Genomic DNA, 19,666 nt, shown 5'->3' with positions numbered 1-19,666 from the left:
CAGGGTGCAGGGATGAAGATGGGGAGGGAGGGAGGCAGTTGAGGTGCCCTGTGAGCCCTGCTCCTTCCCCATCCCACCTTTTCCATGGGAAGGACCTTGTATTGCTTACCAGCCTCTCCAGCCTTCATTTCTTGGAAGGAAACTGCTTGCATGTGACCAGCAGACCTTCAAAAAGAAATGGGATAGACGTAGAAATAAATGGAATATTCAGAGTTATAATTTGATGCTGACAGAAAGCTGTTGGGATGGATATTAAATCTCATGTTCCGGAGCTCTAAGCAGTCTCGAGGTTGGTCTCATCCTGATCTCCAGGAGTGAATGGGGAGTAAGGAGGAGATTTCCTGGGTTTGCTTTTGAAGCTTTGGCAGAGCCGGGGTGCAGAGACAGAGATGCTGGCGCTCTCCCTGTTGTTAATCATTGGCTTAAATGAAAGGGGTTGGTCAGGCCCCTGGGTGCTCCCTCCAGGAGGCAGGGATCTGCCTGGGACCCCTGGGAGACCAAATTCCAGCCCTTGGCTCTGCATGGGGGGGGTCTGTGTCTCTCGTCCTGCTGAGTTCTGCAGGTCTATGGGGGCTGTGAAGCTCGGGAGCCTCCCCCTCGGTGTGCAAAGATCTCTGGATGAATGAAGCTGTATCAATGCAAAGAGGCTTTTATTTTATTCATGTGAGGGGAATGTGACCGGGTTCCTGACAGCGGATCCTGCCTCGCTTTGCTCTCTGAAAGCTGGCGCTGCTGGTTTTTGTTTTTCAAAGATGGGGACTATTTTCCAGAGAATAAGTGTTTCTAATTGCGTTTGAATTCCAGCATGAAAAATCACCGTGCTTTTTTTGCAGAAGCCTGAAGTACTTACTATTTTGCCTGTGTAGGTGTGAAGGATACTTTAAGCAACGCATTACTCCTTCCATGCTCATTTACAAATGCAGCAAGGTCACAGCCTTCTCACTGAAATCTTTCCAATTGTTGAAATAGATTTTGGAAGAGGAGACAAAACAGTTTTCCCATCTTTGTTCTTTCTGTAGTTGAATCTGTTGTGGGGTTTATTTTTGTCAGTATAATGGGGATAAAAGTATAGGATTTGCTTTGATTCTAAGCTCTATTATGGGTGGTAAGACCTGGGCTGACTGCCCTGAGAGGGGACAGCAGGTCCTGGGGTGGGTGACAGGCAGGGAAGGGCCAGCAGCAGGACAGGGCTGTGCCCTGGAGCAAGGTGTTGGGGGGCTGCTGGAGGGGAGGGGGCTGCAGGAGGTACCCCTACAGGGGAGATGCCCGTGGGTGGGTGATGAGCCTCACGTGGCTGAGGAAACACGTGTCTGTCCACGTGTGATTGCTCCCCTTGTCCTCAGCCCCATCCCAGGAAGGGGTGGGAAGTCCCTGCAGTCCCGCTGCCGGCAAACTTTCTGTTCTGGAAAAGCCTCTCTGACCTTGATACTTGGATTACGTCCTATTTTTCTAGGTATGAATTCCTTCCAGAACATAACTTGTTTTTTGTTGTTTTCAAGGCCTTACAACTCCAGCTTTTGCTGCTCTTGCTACCCATCTAAAGGTCAAGGCTTTTAAAATAGAACCCTCCTCCCAGCCGCCGGGCTCAGTCCTTTCCACGGCTGGTGCGTCCCTCGAGCGAGCCGGCGTTGTCTCTGTTCCTGTCTCACAAAGGCACAGGAATCCAAGATCTCGACTGCCTTTCTCTGTTCTGGGCTGTGTACTGTTCCCTTGGTTCACTTTTTTCATCTGTTTCATTTCAGAGATGATTGTGCCCGTGTTTTTCAGTGTGTTTTCCCTTCTCAGTTGTGCTGCTGTTACTGGGAGGCAGGGAATCGATGCTGGTGTCATCCCAGGGAGAGGGGCTTTGGCTCCGGGGCCGAGGGGTGCCGTACCAGCGCTGCTGGCTGAAGCCAGCTCTGTTTTTCCTCCCCTGCAGGTGTGTTCTTCACCTTTCATACCTTTCACTTGGAGAATGGCCACGACTACCTCCTCATCACCGAAAACACCAGCTTTGCTCAGCCTCTGAAGCAGCTGACGGGCTCTCGGCTCCCGGCCCCGCTCAGCGCCGGGCTCTTTGGAAACTTCTCTGCTCAAATTCGCTTCATCTCAGACTTCTCCATGTCCTACGAGGGCTTCAACATCACCTTCTCAGGTAAGAACAAGGGGTGGACATTCCTCCCCTTTCCTTCCCACTTTTCTAGGTCTTGGGAATAATTTCCTGTAATGCAGTGCTGTGATTTGGGTCACTGACGGTCACTCCTCTTGTTACCCCAGTGAATTTTTCTAGCATTAAACCACAGTACGTCCCAGGAAACGCCCTCCTTGCAGTCCCCTTTCTGTTCCATTTATGGACAGAGTTTCAGCTCGCAGTTTTTTTGGGATAAGCTATCCCTCTTTCTTCCAGATGCCTTCCTTCTCAGTTTATCAGAGGAAAATCACTGCGGTAGTTACAACATTTCCATTTCCAACATGGGAAGCTGGGACAGATGGGATCTATTGGAAGGCAGCATTGAGCAATCTGGACTTCTTGGACAAGGAGTGAGGCAGAGCTGGTCACTCCCATTGTCCGTCTGGTCTCTTTTATTCCCTTTGGTTCATCACTCCCCTTGGATGCTCATCCCATGACCCAGCCTCTGCCGTGGCTTCAGCCTGTCCTGGGTGTAACACACTCCACGTGCAGCCCAAGCCAGGTGTCCTTCAGCCCACTGGCATCGCTGGGGAACTGGAGACAGTGTCTTCTCTTGCTGGGCTTCCTCTGGCCTGCGGTAAGAGCAGGTGAGAGCAGAGCTCCTGGGTACGTCGCAGGGCACCAGGAATGCAGGATTTTGCTGATGGTGGGAACCCTTCTGGCTCCTGCCGTGGTGAGATGGGTTCTGGTTCCCCATAAACCACCCAGTCCTGCACTTACTGAACCACTTCTGTTGCACCAACTTCCGTTTGCCATGATAGAAAATGCTGGTTTCTCCAAATGAGGTTCTGGATTTCCAGAAGTTGTCCATGAAGAGCAGCATGTGGGGAGAGACCCAGATAAAGCAGGTTTGCCCGTGCAGAACAGCTCCACACACTCACCATTACTCGCTTTGGGTGGGTAATCCCTGGTTGAAGTGCTCAAGGTGTTAAACTGTGTCCTTCACCCCAAACTCCTACAAAGGACTGCCGAAGCATTTGCCTGCGCATGCGGTTCAGAAAATGTAATATTTGCTGCCTGAGTGCCCCGACAAGCTGTTCTGTAACACAATCTGTTTAAGGAGGAAAGCTTGTCACACCCCCGCTGTCCTGGTCTGTATCCCAGTGTACCCTGTCGTCCTGAGGCCACGGCCACAGATCCAGCCTGGAGGAGAAATGCCCCTTTCCATCACGGAGCTGGGGCTGGTGCTCGCTCTGACGGACAGAGCTGTTGCCAAAGATGCAGGTCAAACCCTCTGCACCCAGAGAACTGCTTTCCCATCCCTTTGTTCTGGCCTCTGAAGTCAGGGATTTGCCATATGATACTCCATGGAAACTTCTTGGAAAGTTTCCAATTAACTTCCATTTTGATGGGGGGAAATGGCTTTTTGCGTTTAAAAAATCCAATTAACTTCCATTTTGATGGGGGGAAAATGGCTTTTTGCATTTAAAAAAGGGGGAAAAAAAAAGGTTCTCTCAAATTATCTAATTATAACTCTTATTTTTAGTGTGTTTGGGGACTTCTTTCTTTTCTTGGAAAAGGAAAATGGGAGTCAGTTACATTTTTAGCTTCCTTTAGATATATATGTAGACGCTTTGTACCTTGCAGGTCTATTATTTTTCAAAAAATAACCTTCAAAACAGGTTTCCTTCAAAATGTTTTGTGGTCAAAGATATACATTTGGCTCTTAGCCATAATGCTGCATGACCTTTCATTGAGCAGCAGCTTAAATGTTCTCCTGCGTTCCCCAAGCAAGATGCTGTGTTCATTCATTTTCGGGATTAGTAATGTAGAGGCAGCAGAAATCCCATCCGGATCAATTCATCTTCATTTGGCTAAACCAGGGGGAGAGCGACAAATTTCCATCCTGCTTTGTCACCACTGATGTCACTTTCTTGTTTGGCTGACAACAGTGACAGAAAGTGAGACCTGTTGTATTTCGAGTTGGTTTAAATCAAGATCCTGGTGACACCCTGGGGGCTGAATATTGAGTGTGAAACCCAGACTGGTCTTCCTGGCTCAAAGAAGGATGTTTCCCTGGTACCAGCACTGGCTGGGGATGGAGGGATGGAGAACATCCCTGCCCAGAAGGACTTGGGGGTGCTGGGTTGGGGGGGAAGAGCTGGCCATGACCCAGCAATGTGCATTGGCAGCCCAGAAACCCCCACACACCCTGGGCAGCATCTCCAGCCCCATGGCCAGCAGGGCCAGGGGGGGATTCTGGCCCCTCTGCTCCGTTTTGGGGAGACCCCCCCAGTGCTGCCTCCAGCTCTGGGGCCACCAACAGCAGAAGGACATGGAGCTGTTGGAACGGGGCCAGAGGAGGCCCCGGAGATGCTGGGAGGGCTGGAGCCCCTCTGCTGGGAGGGGGGGCTGAGAGAGTTGGGGGGGTTCAGCCTGGAGAAGAGAAGGCTCCAGGGAGACCTTGGAGCCCCTTCCAGTCCCTAAAGGGGCTCCAGGAAAGATGACATTTTAGCAGGATGGGGGATAATGGTTTTGAACTAAAAGAGGGAAGGTTTAGACTAGGAATTTTTTTACACTGAGGGTGGTGAGACCCTGGCCCAGGTTGCCCAGAGAGGTGGGAGATGCCCCATCCCTAGAAACATTCAAGGCCAGGCTGGATGGAGCTCTAAGGAACCTGGGCTCATTGAAGATGTTCCTGCCCGTGGCAGGGGGTTGGACTAGGTGACCTTCAAAGGTCCCTTCCAACCCAAACTGTTCTGTGATTCCTTTGCAGAGCTTCACTGAAGCTGGATCAAAACTCAGAGCTCCCTCCTCATCCTCACGTTCAGGGGGATTGCCATTTGATGGCAATTCAGGGGGCACCCTCACGGGGGAGAGTGGAATACGAAGTGTCACCCTACGGTTCTGTAAATGTCCCCTTTGTCCCCTGTAGAGTATGACCTGGAGCCCTGTGACGAGCCGGAGGTCCCAGCCTACAGCATCCGGAAGGGTCTGCAGTTCGGGGTGGGGGATGTCCTCACCTTCTCCTGCTTCCCCGGGTACCGGCTGGAGGGCGCGTCCCGCATCACCTGCCTCGGGGGGAGACGGCGTGTGTGGAGTTCGCCTCTGCCAAGGTGTGTTGGTAGGTGGTCATGTGCTTTCATTTTGCTTGGTTGGTTACGCTGTGCCGGATTGTTTCGGTGGGCAGGGATGGGTGGCATCCCCTGGGATGGTGTCCTTCAGCTGGTGGGGTGGTTTGGTGCAGGGATGGGAGAGAGGGAGCTGGAAGGAGCTTTGTCAGCCCCATGTGTGGGGATAGGGGGGACAGGCAGAGGGGTCACAGTCCTCTCCCAGGTGGGAGCACACCAGGTGCAGGGCAGAACGGGTCACACACGTCACCAGAAGCCCCGAGTCCCCGCAGCCCGTCCCTGGTCCTGCCCTCGAGCCCCAACGATTGCACAATGAATTAATGGTGAGCCGTGGGAGAGCTATCATCCCTTTTGGGATAGTTTCCATAAAACAGCATGGGTTTAAGGCCGTCCTCCCTTTGAATCAGAGTGCTGTAAAGCTTAATAGTCCAGACGTGAAAGCTGCTTCTGGGTGGGTGATTTCCAACAATGCAAATTCCACGTTAGCCTGGATGTCTCAGGGCAACCCCCTCTGGCTTTTACCTTGGCATTATCCTCCAGAGGTTCCTTGGACCTTACACCTTTCCCTTCTGCTCCTCCTAACCATTGCAAGTCCTTTTTGCAATCCCTCCAGCCATTGTTTATACTAATAAGTAAACCAAAGGAATGGAGGAGAAGAAGGATTCCTCTGCAGCGCTGATGCAGCCGGGCCACAGCGGCTCTTGCCTGGCAGGGTCTGTGGAGCATCCCCCTCCCGGGGAACAGGTGGCACAGGAGAACAAAAGCAGGGATGTGCTACAGCAGGAGAGGAGAGAAGGATGCTCCAGGCCTTCGCAAAAAGATTTAACGTGTATTTTTGTTGTACTATGTAATAAGTAGGAAACTCTGAGAGCTCTGCTGCTGCCTGGCTCGCCCGGAGCCATGGAGCGTTGGTTCAGACACATCTCTTACCTGTTCTCACCCCGGCAGAGCCTGCGAGGGGGATTGTCCTGCTCTGTGTCAGTGACTTTGAGGGATGCTGCAAAGAGAGCATCCCAGCAGGAGCCCGGCTGCCTCCCTGGTCTGTGGATCCATGTCACACCAAACGCCTTTCCCGGCAGCGCCCGGCGCCAGGTCACGGGGCTGCGTCATCCCGCTGGGACAAGCAGCCTCTCCAGGGCATGAATAATAATCAGGTTGCAGAGAAAGCTAATCAGGGGAGTGGAAATCAAAGGGAATCATAACAAAGCTTTACACTCGATGCTCAGACATCAGCGCCGAGTGGACACACCGGCTCCCCTCTGCCAGTTCCCTGCTGCAGCTGGCTGGGAATTAGCAGCTTGGTTTTATAATGATGGGTCAAACTCACCGTGTGGTGATGGGCACGGGGCTCTGCTGGCAGGGTGACAGCTTTGTCCCCAGTGTCCCTGCTGCACACCCAGATCTGTGTGCTCAGCCTGGCCACGGGTGGATCTTGGAGACTTCCCTGTTAAGATCACAGGAGATTTAATTGTTTTTGCCGGACGACCCAGACACTTTGTATTCCATTCCTGCCCCAGAGGTGGGTCTGGAGAGCGATGTGAGGGGTTTCTTCTTTGCCCAGCCCCTCTCTCCAGCATGGGAATGGTCCCCACCAACTGCTCCTTCAGACCAGACCCCAGGGGTGTGATGTCTCCAGCATCATCCCTGGGTTATCTGTGCTAAAGAGAATGTCCTGCTTTACATACGTGGCAGGAGGGGAGGAGGAAGCCACCTCCAAAGCGTCACCATCCCTGGAGCTGGAGGTATTTAAGAAACATGTAGACGTGACACTTCAGGGCATGCTCTAGAGCCTGAGATTGTTGGTTTGTGTCTGTGTGGGGGGGTTGTGGTTTGGTTTTTTGGGGTTTTTTTTGTGGTTTGTGGGGGTTTTTTGTTGTTGCTTTTGGTTTTGGTTTTTTTGTGGTTGGACTCGAGGATCTCAAAGGCCCCTTCCAACCATGAGGACTCTGTGATTCTGTACGTGCTGCTGGTGCCTTCCTTCACCCTCCTGCTGGTTTGGAGGACCAGGAGAGGTGGCAGAGCGGGTGCAGAAAAGCTGCTCGTGCCCTGGGGTTGTTTCCCTCAGCTCCAGAGGTCTGAGCCTGTCAGCTTTCTGTGACTCAGTTTCCCTGCCCATATGAGGAGAGGGTATTAATCTCTCTCACAAGGCACCTGAGGTTTAATGACGATAGAAGTGCTATTAAGTAGTGTTTTGTTTGCTGACTGCACTGGAAATAGAGCCCGTGGATGCGTTGGCAGATGGGTGTAGGAAGGATTGAGCATCTGTGGCCGTTTGGAAGAATCACCTGCATGTGTTGTGTGGCTGGGATATACATGTGGTTATTGAAATGTGGTTTTGTGTCTCTGTATAGCTGAATGTGGTTCATCTGTAACGGGAACCCAAGGTGTCCTGCTGTCCCCCAACTACCCAATAAACTATAACAACAACCACGAGTGCATCTACTCCATCCAGACCCAGCCGGGAAAGGGGATCCAGCTGAAAGCCAGGACTTTTGAACTGGAGGCAGGAGATGTCCTCAAGGTAATTCTTCTGTCTCGAGCAATGAAGCACAACTCTGCTGCTGACGAGAGCAAGGTCTGCAAAGGATGTCCTAAAATTTTAATGGAGATGGCTAAGAGTAGCCTCTGGAAAATGCCACCCAGCCCCAGACAGTGCAGTGATAATCTCTGGAAGGGACTCATCCGAGGAGTCCCAGTGACCCTTGGTCACTGCTGGGTTGTTAAGTGACTGGCACGGCCGTTTTGGAGACAGCAGCAGAATTCCCATGGACTGGAGTGAACTCCAGGCAGGGCAGTGGGGCTGGAATACTGTCTGCCTGTATCCCCTCTGAGGGCAGAGCAAGGCACAGGACACAATGCATCTGTGAAACAATATCTTCCAGCCCAGGGACAGTGTCTGACCAGTGCCTGTCCCCGCTGTGCTTAAAAATATATCATGTAGTTTTAGGGAATCACACCTCTGAACTTCCCCAGCTCGTAGCAGTCTCTGGCAAGAGCTCTAAGGCAGCAGGGAGAGAATGGCCTTTGCACTTCAGCCAGGCTGGTTTTTGGAGGCTTCGTTCTGCAGGTGGATGCAGACACAAATCCTATATCCATTGAAAATGCAGATATCTGTACCATATCACTGCACCTTCTGCTCTGAAGCCTTCCCTGAGATTTAGAGGTTTGTTGGGCTGCCAGGGGTTCTTCTTTTGTAGCTAAACTTCGGTTCTTACCTGCATAGTTGTAGAGGGGAAACCGTTAACACATGAGGAAGCGTGAGGTTCTTAGCATTATTTTTGTGTTTGTAAGGATCAAGGCTGATCTGTGGCAAAAAGGGGTTTATTTAAATGCAGAACTCCAGATTCAAGCTCTTTCAGCGTTCCCGTACACAAGTCTTAGATTAATCTGCATTTACAAGTTTCAGGACTCAATACAGGAGGAGACAAATCCAGGCTGAGTTTCTATTAACCACAAAGAACCGGTTTTGTAGGAGGCATTAATATTACACGATGTGTGCTGCTGTGCTAAGCCATCTTCCCAGAGAACGCCTCTGTCCTTATTGAAGTGCCATACTTCTGCACTGCCAGATAGGTGTAATCCACATATTTTCAGCTCACAAATGACTGGAAAGAGAGATTTCCAGCTAATGCGAAGAATGTACTCGGCGTGAAAGAAATGATGTTCTCTCAACAGGTTTGTCATCAGCTTCTCATCTCTTCCTGAGGAAAGTTACTATCAATCTCCACTAGTGAGAAGTTGCTCTTTATTCTCGTAGAGAACCATGCTATCTAAAAGACAGAAAAAAAAAATAAATGGCGTTTTTCTTAAATAATTGTGGGGTCAAGGCACATCTATGAGTCACTGTAGGGAGAAAATGTTTTTTTCCCAGTAGCTGTGCTGGGGAAAGAGAGTTAGTTCAGAAAACCCAGCCCTGAGTGTGGTGTAAGGAGGAGGATGCGGATCCTCCAGGGTGGGAATCCTGCTCCTCAGAGCAGCAGCATCGTGAAGTCTCATCAAGAGAGACTCTAGGTTGGGATAATTTCACCGGCTTGAAAGGAACTGTCGCTGTTCCCACTCATGGATGATTATTTGGTCCCTGAAGTAGCAAATGAAATACGTTTCCCCCAGTCTGTGTTTCTTCTTCCTCCCAGGTCTATGATGGCAGCAATAGCTCCGCTCGCCTGCTGGGCTCCTTCAGCCGCAACGAAATGCTGGGCACCAGCATCAACAGCACTTCCAGCAGCATGTGGCTGGAGTTCATCACCGACAGCCAGAACACCAGCAAGGGCTTCGAGCTGCAGTTTTCCAGTAAGTCTTAGGCCCATAGGCTTGGGAGGTGGGAATGTGAGGTGTAAGGGTGTGTTTTTGTGTTCCAGCTGCGTGACCATAAGGACCTTGTAGTCTCAAGTGGAGCTGGGGAGGGGGAGGTGATTATGCCAGAAAACCTTGTGTCTGTGTGTGAGGCCGTGGTGATACAGGAACTTTGGATGGAAGCTGAGATACCAGATTTTTGGAACCTTGGTCGCATATTAATTTAAAAAAAAAAATTAATTTTCAATATGTTGTGTCTTCTCTCCAGCAAAAGATGCTAAGAAGAAAATATTAATATGAGCTTGTGTTAATATCTCCTGGCTGTTAAATATCTGGTAAAAACGGTTCTGCTGCTTCTCCCGCCCCAGGTTTTGAGCTCATTAAATGCGAGGACCCCGGCGTCCCGCAGTTTGGCTACAAGGTGCACGACGAGGGACACTTTGCTGGCAGCTCGGTGTCCTTCAGCTGTGACCCTGGGTACACCCTGCGTGGCAGCAGGGTGCTGGTGTGTCTGACCGGGGAGCGCAGAGCTTGGGACCAGCCCCTGCCGACCTGTGTAGGTGAGACAACTCCTAAAACATTTTCTGACAAGTGCTTTGCTTGTGGCATCACACCAAACACCCTCTCTTCCTCAGAGTCTGACATTAACTCTGAGATTGATTGCCCCGATGAGGGGGCTGTGTGAGGCAGCTCCAGACCAAGATCTCTGAACCGATCTCTCTGGTTTTAACAAGAAACACCCCGCTCTGAGCACCGATCTGACAAGGTTTCTTGCCTCACTGCAAGGAGACTGCTGCCTTTCCAGACCTTGTCCTTTCACTTGAGTGTGTTAAACAGAGTGGCACTTTCTGATAATGGCAGACATCGACGTGTGTCCAGGTGTTTGACAGCTCAAAGTCATGTTTATTTGAGAGCTACATGACATCTAATCCCAGATCCTCAGACATTTGAATTCCCTCGGTTAATCTTCTCTTTGCCAAGTCCTGAGTTCCCTTTCACCTGTAGCCCTCCAGAAGGACATCTTCTTCCTTGCAAAACTCTAGTGTTGAGTTTTGTGGATCTAAATGAAGCGCTGTTGGTCTGTTCCTTGACAGCCTCACAAGTAGCTGGTGTTTCTAGTTCTTACAAACTCACTCCTCTGAGGTCCCACCAGGCTGCCTTCATGGTTCCAAGCGATGTGCTCAGACGGTGACATTCTGTTTTCTCCCATGAGTTAGGACCTTTCTTGATGCAGCAAATCTCTGCTGAATTTTAGCCGTGATCATTGTGGTAAAAAGACAAATTTCTGCAATTTATCCGTTTTCTTAACTCTTAACCTGTTTGCTCTATGTTTATTACATGTGAATGGTTGTGTCTGTGTGAACACGTGGAAGCTTAGAGTTTTAATGGGTGCCTTATGAAAATGTATTCAAAATCCTCACAATCTTTTGAGGTTCATTTAGCAGGTACATATGTATATTGGCTCTTTGTTTATCACACTGATGAACAGTGAAGATGTTTTGCAGACAGAAGCAGAAGAACTGAGCTCTTTCACCCCACACGTGTGAATGGGAGAAGGCAGGATACTGGCAGCCTGTGCCTTTACTCACTCAAAGTCAGAAAGGTGGAGGGGAGCTTTGACAGCGTGTCAGATGCCAGGAATGTGCACAGAAGTGCAGTTATTCAGATAACTCAGCCTTTTAGCTGAATTAAATGAGTCTTTTTATCTTGGTTTTGTAGGCTTTACGAACATCTCTTTAAATGGCAAGAAATACTCCCTGTTGTATTCACAGGATGAGATTTGCATTGTTGCCAAGCGAGAACCATGATTTGTCATGAATCTTCTCACTAACCCATGTGTTTCTTCCAGCGGAGTGTGGGGGCACTATCAAAGGAGAGTCGTCGGGACGGATCCTGTCTCCCGGGTACCCGACGCCCTACGACCACAACCTCAACTGCATTTGGACCATCGAGGCAGAAGCTGGTTGCACCATAGGGTGAGTCGGGCTGGGTCACTGTAGCTTGGTTTTCTTTCCATGTACAGCTTATTTTTCCAGAAGTAGGACAATAATTAGAGAAGGCAAATATGAGAGAATGCCCTGTCACTTTGAGAGTCCCCAGTGAAGGCACAGGCACTGGTTTATCTCCTTCCCAGGTAGGACAGGAGCAGCATCACTTCACCATCTCTTGAGCTCTTTAGCCCCGTACGTGGTGCCTGTGGTATTTCTGTGTCAAAATAACACCCAAGACTTTTATGTGCAGTGTAGGTGCTTTTCAACCCTTTCCTTAACAGCGTGTGTTCAGAAACAAACCTTTTCCACCAGGTTAGTGTTGAATTTCCCAACAATATTTAACCGTGTGTCCAAGTGACATAATCCTAAAATGTGGAACAAAATATATACAATTCCTTGGAAGATCACGTCCCAGGGCAGGATAAATGGAAGGCAGTTGTGGGTTTGGTTTATCTCCCATTTGTGCTGCCTGAGTAAATTACTGCTGAAAGGGATGAGCTCTGTCTCACGTTTGTGAGAATGAATGGTCAGGTGTGACGGTCCCCAGATGTGAGTGGGCAGCTGGAAAACAGGCCACAGCACGTAGCCTTCATCTTCTGATTGCGTTGCTTTATTGTTTTAATGATAAATGGAACACATACAATGTAATTATCCTCCCAAAGGAAAGACTCAAGGTGGTTTCTAAACATCTGGTCTGTACAAAGACCCAGACTGTTTTCTCCTCCTGCTCCTCTGACTTCTCTTACCCTTCTGTTGCCATTTTCCTGTTGGAAAACGGCAGTTTGAAATGTCATTTGTTTGTAAGCCGTGGGATTTTGGCAGTCAGGTAAGCATGGTATTGAGAACATTTGGCTCATAGAGTCAGTGCAGGCACCAGCAGAATCCAGGCCGTTCCCTGCTCTGTGATGCTTCATCCGTGGTCCCTGCTGCTTCCCTGCTGCCCCCACACTGAGCTCTGCCCAGGCCCTGCCCAGCCCCGTCGGTGTGTACCCACAGCTCAGTCCAGCTACACCACCTTCCACAGAAAACCAAACTGTTCTGGCAAGTGAAGTTTTTGCGAAGCGGCAGGACTTGAAGTGGAGAGACACAGATTGCGAGGTCTGTTCAACAATAATCTACTTTTCCCTGATCTCCCATGGTAATTTCTAAAGCTCATTATTGGTGTGTCCGCCCCATTTCTGGGCTGCCCGAGACCTGTTGCTGTTCCACTCCTGCCCTCCCTCGTTGTCGGTGCCCCTTCATCTTCACCGCAGCTCCCTTGCTGCATCAGCACTCATCATCTCTGCAGCGGAGACTGTTAATCACATCCAGCTCTTTGGTGCTTTTAGTGGATGGATTTATGCTGGAGATAGATTTGGTCCAGTGTTTCGTATTTACTTAATGCAGAAATTCCCTCCATTAGCTCTGCTCTTCAGCATGGTTCAGTAATGGATGGTTTCTGATATGAACATAGGAAAAAGAGCAGAGCAAATGCAGCTTAATTCCTGCACAGGCGACTTCGCAGTTGAAGTTTCCTCTTATTTTTTCATTCTCCTGTAAAAGCCTCTGAAGAATCTGCAGGTTTTTATAGGGCAAAGTAAATGTGAAACCCCCTCTTTTCTTCCCACTCCCCCAAAGTGTGGGAGACCATCTCATCCAGAGGCTGCTTTGGCAACTGAACTGGCCCCCCAGCCCCTCTCTGCTGGGGTTTGCAGGAGGAGCCAGAGGCTCAGGAAGGGGCCGAGACTGAAATGAAGTGACGGCGAGCAGTGGCACGGTCATACACCTTGTGACCCTGCCTTTCATCAGAGATGAAAGCTCCCTTCTTCTCTGCCTTCATTTGGCAGCTCAAACAGAGCAGATGATCTCCGGGTAGTCGAGAGAGCACATCTTCAGCAACTTCATTTTTATGGTAATCCATTGGAAAAATAATCCTCTTCACGCATGATACAATTGTATAAAGCTCTCATTTATAACTTACATTAAAATTAATCACCAAAGCTTTTTGAATAAAGCTGTATCTGCACAGAATGAGGGGAAGGAGAGCAAGATAGAGAAATTAGTCTGTACGTCATTGCCATGGAAGTTGAAGGGTGGCACTTTGAGAGAGGATTGATTTTGTGCATGTGCAAACACACGCATGTAAAATTACAGCTAAAATGACTTGGTTTACCTTTGAGACTGTGGAGAGAGAGAGAAGAAGGAGAAGAGGGAGGGTGTGCTGGAAAATGAATGAAATCTACCTTTGAGGACGGCTTGCACAGCTGAGGGCAGGGAATATGGAGTTAGAAGGGGCAGTGGCATTTTATTGTGTAGCAGTGTCGCAGGAGAGCATTGATATTGCTAATCCTGGTTCAATGGATGGTGCCAGGTGGGTCAGCCAGGGCTTGGGTGGGAAATACCAGCAGAAGGAGCCCCAGGTTGGGCAGCCACGATGTGGGGATGCTTTCTGAAGAGCTGGGTCTAAATAGCTCCCCAAAGACCATGCAGATTGTCAGGGAGAGCTGGGCTCTCTGCTCCTTGCTAAGCTGGGAGAACGTTCCCTGTCACATATATATATTTATAGCCACAATTCCTAATTGTCTTCTTGCTGCATTTCCATGCATGTAATTGGGATTGTCAGAGTGCAAGAATAAAACTCTCTGCCTCTCCATTGTCTGCTTAACCCAGTGCCTCAGTCTTGTCTTAAACAAAGCCCTGCTGGGAACAGAATCAGGCTGATAAAACAACAAAAATGATGCCGTTTGGTTCCAGATGGGCCTGTTGAATAGACTGATTTGCTGCAGAGCACACCAGATTTGTTAATGAAATCAGGTATCCCGATAGACTCCTGAGCCAGCAGGACACACTGGGCAACCTGTGTCTTGCCACTGTGTCAACTGGTTCCCTCACTGAGGCTTCTCCTCAGGGTGAAACCTGCCCACGAGGTGCTGCCTAAAAATCAATGAGGGGTGGGATTTGCTGCAGGCATCCCCAGTCCCACGGGGAGCTGGAGGTGAGCTCTCCCAGGTGGTGACACTTCCAGGGTGTCCCCCCACCCCAGGTTGTCTCTGCAGCATCTCCCTCTTCCTGAGGTCCCCAGCAGTGGGTTGTCTCCAGCAGTTTTGGCTAACGAGGACCAGTTACCCTGAGAGCAAACGTGATCAGGCTTGATACCTGTGGAGAACAGCTCTGCCACGATCCGTTCTCATTTTCCTCGAGTCTAGTGGTTTTTTTCCTCTTTGCTCAAGGTCTCTGCGAGGTAGATTTATGATTCAGCTCTTTTGGTTTCTGTCGGATTCTGTGGACATCATTTTGTTGCTGAGTACATTGCAGTAGGTTGGGGTGGTTTTTTTCCCCCTTCTTTGGTTCTACCTGATTTATTTATGTTTGCCCCGGATAAATGGGAAAGCAGCCAAGCGAATGCTCCCTTGTTTCCCTCCGTGGGCTGTCAGGGTTTTAAGCGCCGTACCTGATTGTTTTGGTTTTTTGCAGATTTTTCTTCAGTGCAGTTTATGAGTTTCCATCCCCGTTTCAAACTGGTGAGCCTGGAGTTGCCCTGGGTTAACCCGATTTCACCGTGTCAGGTGGTGTTTCCCCCAGTGATAATGTGGCAATGAAAAACAGAGGCAATTAAATGCCTTCTCTTCGGTTGGCGTTTTAAGTGCTGGAGTGAAGGGACGGAGCCCTGATGGATGGCACCTGTAGCTGATAACTCCCATGGCTGTAACAATAACGATGGCAGTGTCTTATGTTTAGATGGTACTTCTGATCCTGGACCATCCCAAAGCTCTGCAGAGCCTGGATTCCTCTGTTTCCCCACCTGCCCCAGCAGAGGTTGGTGTGGTGGGAGAACCTGGTGGTGATACCCCCGTCCTGGGGTGAAAGAGAGGAACATCCCACCAGGGGCTGATGTCGGGACCGAGTTTGTGCTGTCCCAGAGTGCCACCAGGCCCCGTGGAGGGAACTCTTGGCCTCCTCCCATCCCCTTCAGTCCATGGCTGGTACAGGCTCTGGAGTGAATTTCCTCACCGTGGCTCCTCCCGGGGCTTTCCCCAGGGAGTTTTCTGTGGAGGAGCCACAGGCAAAGCTCTGGTTGAGTTCAAAAGCCAAAGACAAGCTCCAAGGAGCAGAGCTGCAGCTCGAGGCTGGGTTTGCTGCACATGCTGAGGACCTTGCAGCCCTCTCCCCAGGGCAGACAAAACTATAAAATACATGGAGTAAGGAAATGAAATCTGCATTCAGAGCATCGTAAAACATACCTCATTGAGAGCATGGTGTGATTTGTGCAACACCAACACGTTCGTGTAAATAGTGTTGGCTACTTGTTTCCTAATGTCTGTTTTCTATCCCTTCCCATTATGGATTTTGGAGAGCTGGCTCATGCTGCCTCACTCCTTCTTTATTTCTTGCTGTGGTTATTCAGCTTGCTGGTCTAGATACAGTTTTGCAATGTCCAAAACTTTGTAAAACATGTCAAAATCCTCGGAGGTGCAGCAATCCCGCACTCAGAATTTGCACCCCCCTGTTTGCCACCCTCCTGCACACCCTCTTCTGCCCCTTTTTATTAACCTCCAGGGCAGCTGGCTCCCTGGCAAGGGTTTCTTTTCCAGCATGATGCTGTTTTAATTAAGAGCGGTGTTCGTTGTTTGCTTTTCTTTTTTTCCCCCCGCTACACAAGATTAACTTGGTGCCAGGAGCAAATTCTTTGATCTGCGTGCAGGTAACAAAAATCAATGCATTTTATCAGTAGATGCTGGCTCTTGACAATAAACCATTCCTCGCAGGGCACCAAAAAAAGCAAAAGGACAGCCAAGGTTGTTGCTGTGTGCAGTGTAGGGACAGTGTGGGAATTGGATGAATATATGTAAGTTGTCTGAAGGGACCCCAGCACATTTTCTGCTAATTCTCTTTTTAGAATAAGCTTCTCAATGTGTTTATCTGCTATAGAGCTCAGCAGAACCCTGGGCAAACCCTCGTCCTCTCCCTGACAGCCCCTGGACCTCCCTGCTGAGGGTTTCCTGCATGTCCTTGACTCTGCCTTTTGTCTCAGCTGCTTATTGCAAAGTCTGAGCACCTTTGGTGTAAAACCAGTTGTGATATTCTGGCTAGAGATGTTTCCACTGCCCACAATGGGCTTTCAGAACTTTACCTTGTTCCTCAAGTTTTTTGGGAGAGATAAGTAATTTTTTTCGCCCAGGAGAGAACACCAGAAGAGACCCAACTTTTCAGAAAACGTTAGTATCCACGACTCAGTTGCTTTCTGTTTATGGATGTTTTAGCAGGGAGGCAGGTGACTAAGAGATTGGGTTTTAATAGATAGATGAAGCTCAGTAGAGGGCTGAAGTACTTTGTCCACGCTGAGTTGCAGGTAACAGGAGAGAACACATTCCTGGTGGGCCAAGCTACCGTAGGTTGGTACCACCAACCTAATCTTGTCAGGAGAAAAGGCAGAGCTCAGTCTGTGGTCTGACTTCCACTCCATTTTTCCCACACAGGCTCCATTTCATGGTTTTCCACACCGAGGAGTTCCACGATGTGCTGAGGATCTGGGACGGCCCGGTGGAGAACGGCATCCTCCTCAAGGAGATGAGTGGCTCCGTCTTACCCGGTGATGTCCACAGCACTTTCAACTCGGTCATCCTTCAGTTCAACACTGACTTCTTCACAAGCAAGCAGGGCTTTGCTGTTCAGTTTTCAGGTAGGCTTCACGTTGTCTCCTCAGCATTGTCCAAACCTGGCTTTGCTGGTCAGTGATTCCAGGTCTGTCCCCAAACGACTGAGGGTGAGCAAAGGACATTGCACTGAGCCCTTTGAGCTCTGTCACGTTTGGGGGCAGACTCTGCAAAGAGAGAAAACTTCTCTATTTTGTCCTTGTGACACAGGTGGGTTCTGTGCTCCCCTCTGCTACTGTCACCTTCACAGTGGTGAAGTTGGAGCGGGATGTAGAGAATCCATTGTGGAATACACAAGAAGAAATTAGAGAGATTTTCCACCACGTTCCCAACACATCCCTTAGAGACACCAGTTTGCAGGCAACTTCCCCCAGGCGTTCTGAGAGCAGTTGGTCAGTGTTCTCTGAAAACCAAGTCTATTTAAAATCCCTCAAATTGGATCCCCCGAGATGCAGATCACAAAAAGTTCTACAGGCTGTAGGGATGCCATTGCTGGCAGCGTCACTACGTGCAGCACAACTGCAATCTGTTATTGCCTGTGTCCTGGCAGCTGTTACCTAAGACACAGCCTTGCAAACACATTAATTTCAATTATATTAATGTAATATATTTCAACATCCACACAGAGGTTTCCAGGATGCAGACCTTCACTGACATGTCCAGTAACCAACCAGCAGATGCCTCTGTGGGAGATGGCAGCAAACAGGGAGACTGTGGGTGAATGATGATACCTTTGTGTGGCTCAGATATATCTAAGCATCAGAGCTCATTCTGTCTCTCCTAAGCTTTTGCCTGTAGCTTTCTGTTCATGGCCAGGAGGGCAGGCCAGCTCTTTGGGGAGAGTTTGTGCTGGGTACAAGACCTTCTGGGATGACCAAGACAGAGGGAGAGCTTTGTGTCCCCCAGCACAGCTTCCCCATCCGCTTCCTTTGCCAGGCTCGTGTCTCTCTGCAGGGAAGGACCAGACCAGGTTGCTGACTTTCTTATCTTCAGTCACACAGAAAGAGAGAGAGGGATTTCTTCTGGCTCTTTTAAGAAGAGCTTTCTCTAAACTGGCTTGGTGTAATAGACTCTCATCAACTTAGCAGGAAATAAGCTCTGCTCCGCTGCCCGATACTGAGCTGGTCTTCACTGAATGCTTCTGCTCAAAGCCTTTGTTCACAAGGTGTGACTAAGTAGCCAGACCTAAGCTCAGAAATGTACAGTTTTGGATCTCGTGGACTTTAATGATCTATATAAGCTTGCAAAACTTCTATTACTCCAGGATTTCTATCCTGTTAAGCGGTCGTGGTGTTAGCAGAGCTCAGCCAGGGGTGGAGGTGGGTCACCTGCCCCCAGCTGAGGGGGGGTCATCGCATCCCTCAAAGGAGCTGGGAGGGAAATGTGGGCATTTCTAAAAGGTCAGGCTTGATGCTTCACAGGGCTAAAGGCTGAATCGCTCTGCTGCTCGGGGGGGAGAAGTGCTAGTGGATTAGTTGATTTTGCAGCATGTGTCTGACACAGAATTCTATAAAAATGCCATGTAAGATCAGTGGATGTCTGGACTTATTAAGTAAACATGCGTGTGCACAATTATACATCAAACTTGCACTCTGTGTAGTGCACTTGAACTTGCCGTTCCCCAGAGCCTTCACCAGCTGGAGTGGCAGATGCTCAATGCAAAGGAAAAGTCAGTTTTTGTGCGTGTGGCAACTTTAAGGGATCCTGAAGGAGGAGAGATAGAGAATTAAGTCATTGGTTGGATATCTGTTTAAGGACAGTGTCTAAGTACAGCTGTAAGCCTGTATTAAATGTATATATATATATATAAAAATATATATATTTTTAAAATACTTTTCAGTTTCCACTGCCACTTCCTGCAACGACCCAGGAATTCCCCAGAACGGGAGCCGGAGCGGTGACAGCAAAGAGGCAGGTGACTCCATCGTCTTCCAGTGTAACCCAGGATACACTCTGCAAGGGGAGGCCAAAATCACTTGTGTGCAGATTGAGAACAGGTTTTTCTGGCAGCCAGACCCTCCCTCCTGCACTGGTAAGAACACGCATCCCTCCTCCCCTTGCTCTGCCTTCCCTGCCCCCTTTCCTTGAGGACTTGTGTCTCCGAAGGGGGTGAGTCCCACCTGGGTTGAGGAGGGCTGGGACAAGGTGCATATGTCTGGGGTAGAATGACTTTTTAGGTTTATCCCCAGAGTGGGATGATGGGACACTGAGAATCTCTTTCATGCTGGAAGCTGGTAGGATGTACTGCAATGTAAGTGATGATATTTAATCTGACAAGTCAAAATTGAAGGCCTCTTTAAAACTCAGGTTGGTAAAGGTTCTTTAAAACTCAGGATTGGGGTCGCGGGTGAGTAATTTCTGCATGAGGACACAGCAAATTCTGTCACGAGAAAGAACTGTCTGACATTTTCTTTGAGCTCATAAAGTAATAAAAGAAGCTCATAAAAGTGATTCTTTGTAATACGTCCAGAACACATAAAAATAGGCATGCTATTTTTAGAGCAATAA

General features: G+C 49.3%; 1 protein-coding gene across 5 annotated transcripts in view; it reads left to right on the top strand.

Moving 5' to 3' along the window:
- Positions 1 to 19,666, top strand: part of LOC106890635 (CUB and sushi domain-containing protein 2-like) — a 291,319-nt gene that overhangs the window by 202,502 nt on the left and 69,151 nt on the right. For all 5 annotated transcript variants that reach the window (XM_014946585.1, XM_014946584.1, XM_014946583.1 and 2 more), the window contains 8 exons: positions 1,919 to 2,134; positions 5,046 to 5,234; positions 7,593 to 7,762; positions 9,375 to 9,531; positions 9,903 to 10,094; positions 11,384 to 11,510; positions 16,982 to 17,184; positions 18,999 to 19,190. In XM_014946585.1, the coding sequence (XP_014802071.1) occupies positions 1,919 to 2,134; positions 5,046 to 5,234; positions 7,593 to 7,762; positions 9,375 to 9,531; positions 9,903 to 10,094; positions 11,384 to 11,510; positions 16,982 to 17,184; positions 18,999 to 19,190 (1,446 nt within the window). The remainder of the gene's footprint in view (positions 1 to 1,918; positions 2,135 to 5,045; positions 5,235 to 7,592; positions 7,763 to 9,374; positions 9,532 to 9,902; positions 10,095 to 11,383; positions 11,511 to 16,981; positions 17,185 to 18,998; positions 19,191 to 19,666) is intronic.

This window comes from Calidris pugnax, unplaced genomic scaffold (genome assembly GCF_001431845.1).
Source record: "Calidris pugnax isolate Ruff unplaced genomic scaffold, ASM143184v1 scaffold113, whole genome shotgun sequence".
In the NCBI taxonomy this organism is placed as follows: Eukaryota; Metazoa; Chordata; class Aves; order Charadriiformes; family Scolopacidae; genus Calidris; species Calidris pugnax.
The sequence above is the reverse complement of the archived record's forward strand: the minus strand, read 5'-3'. Positions and strand labels throughout refer to the sequence as shown.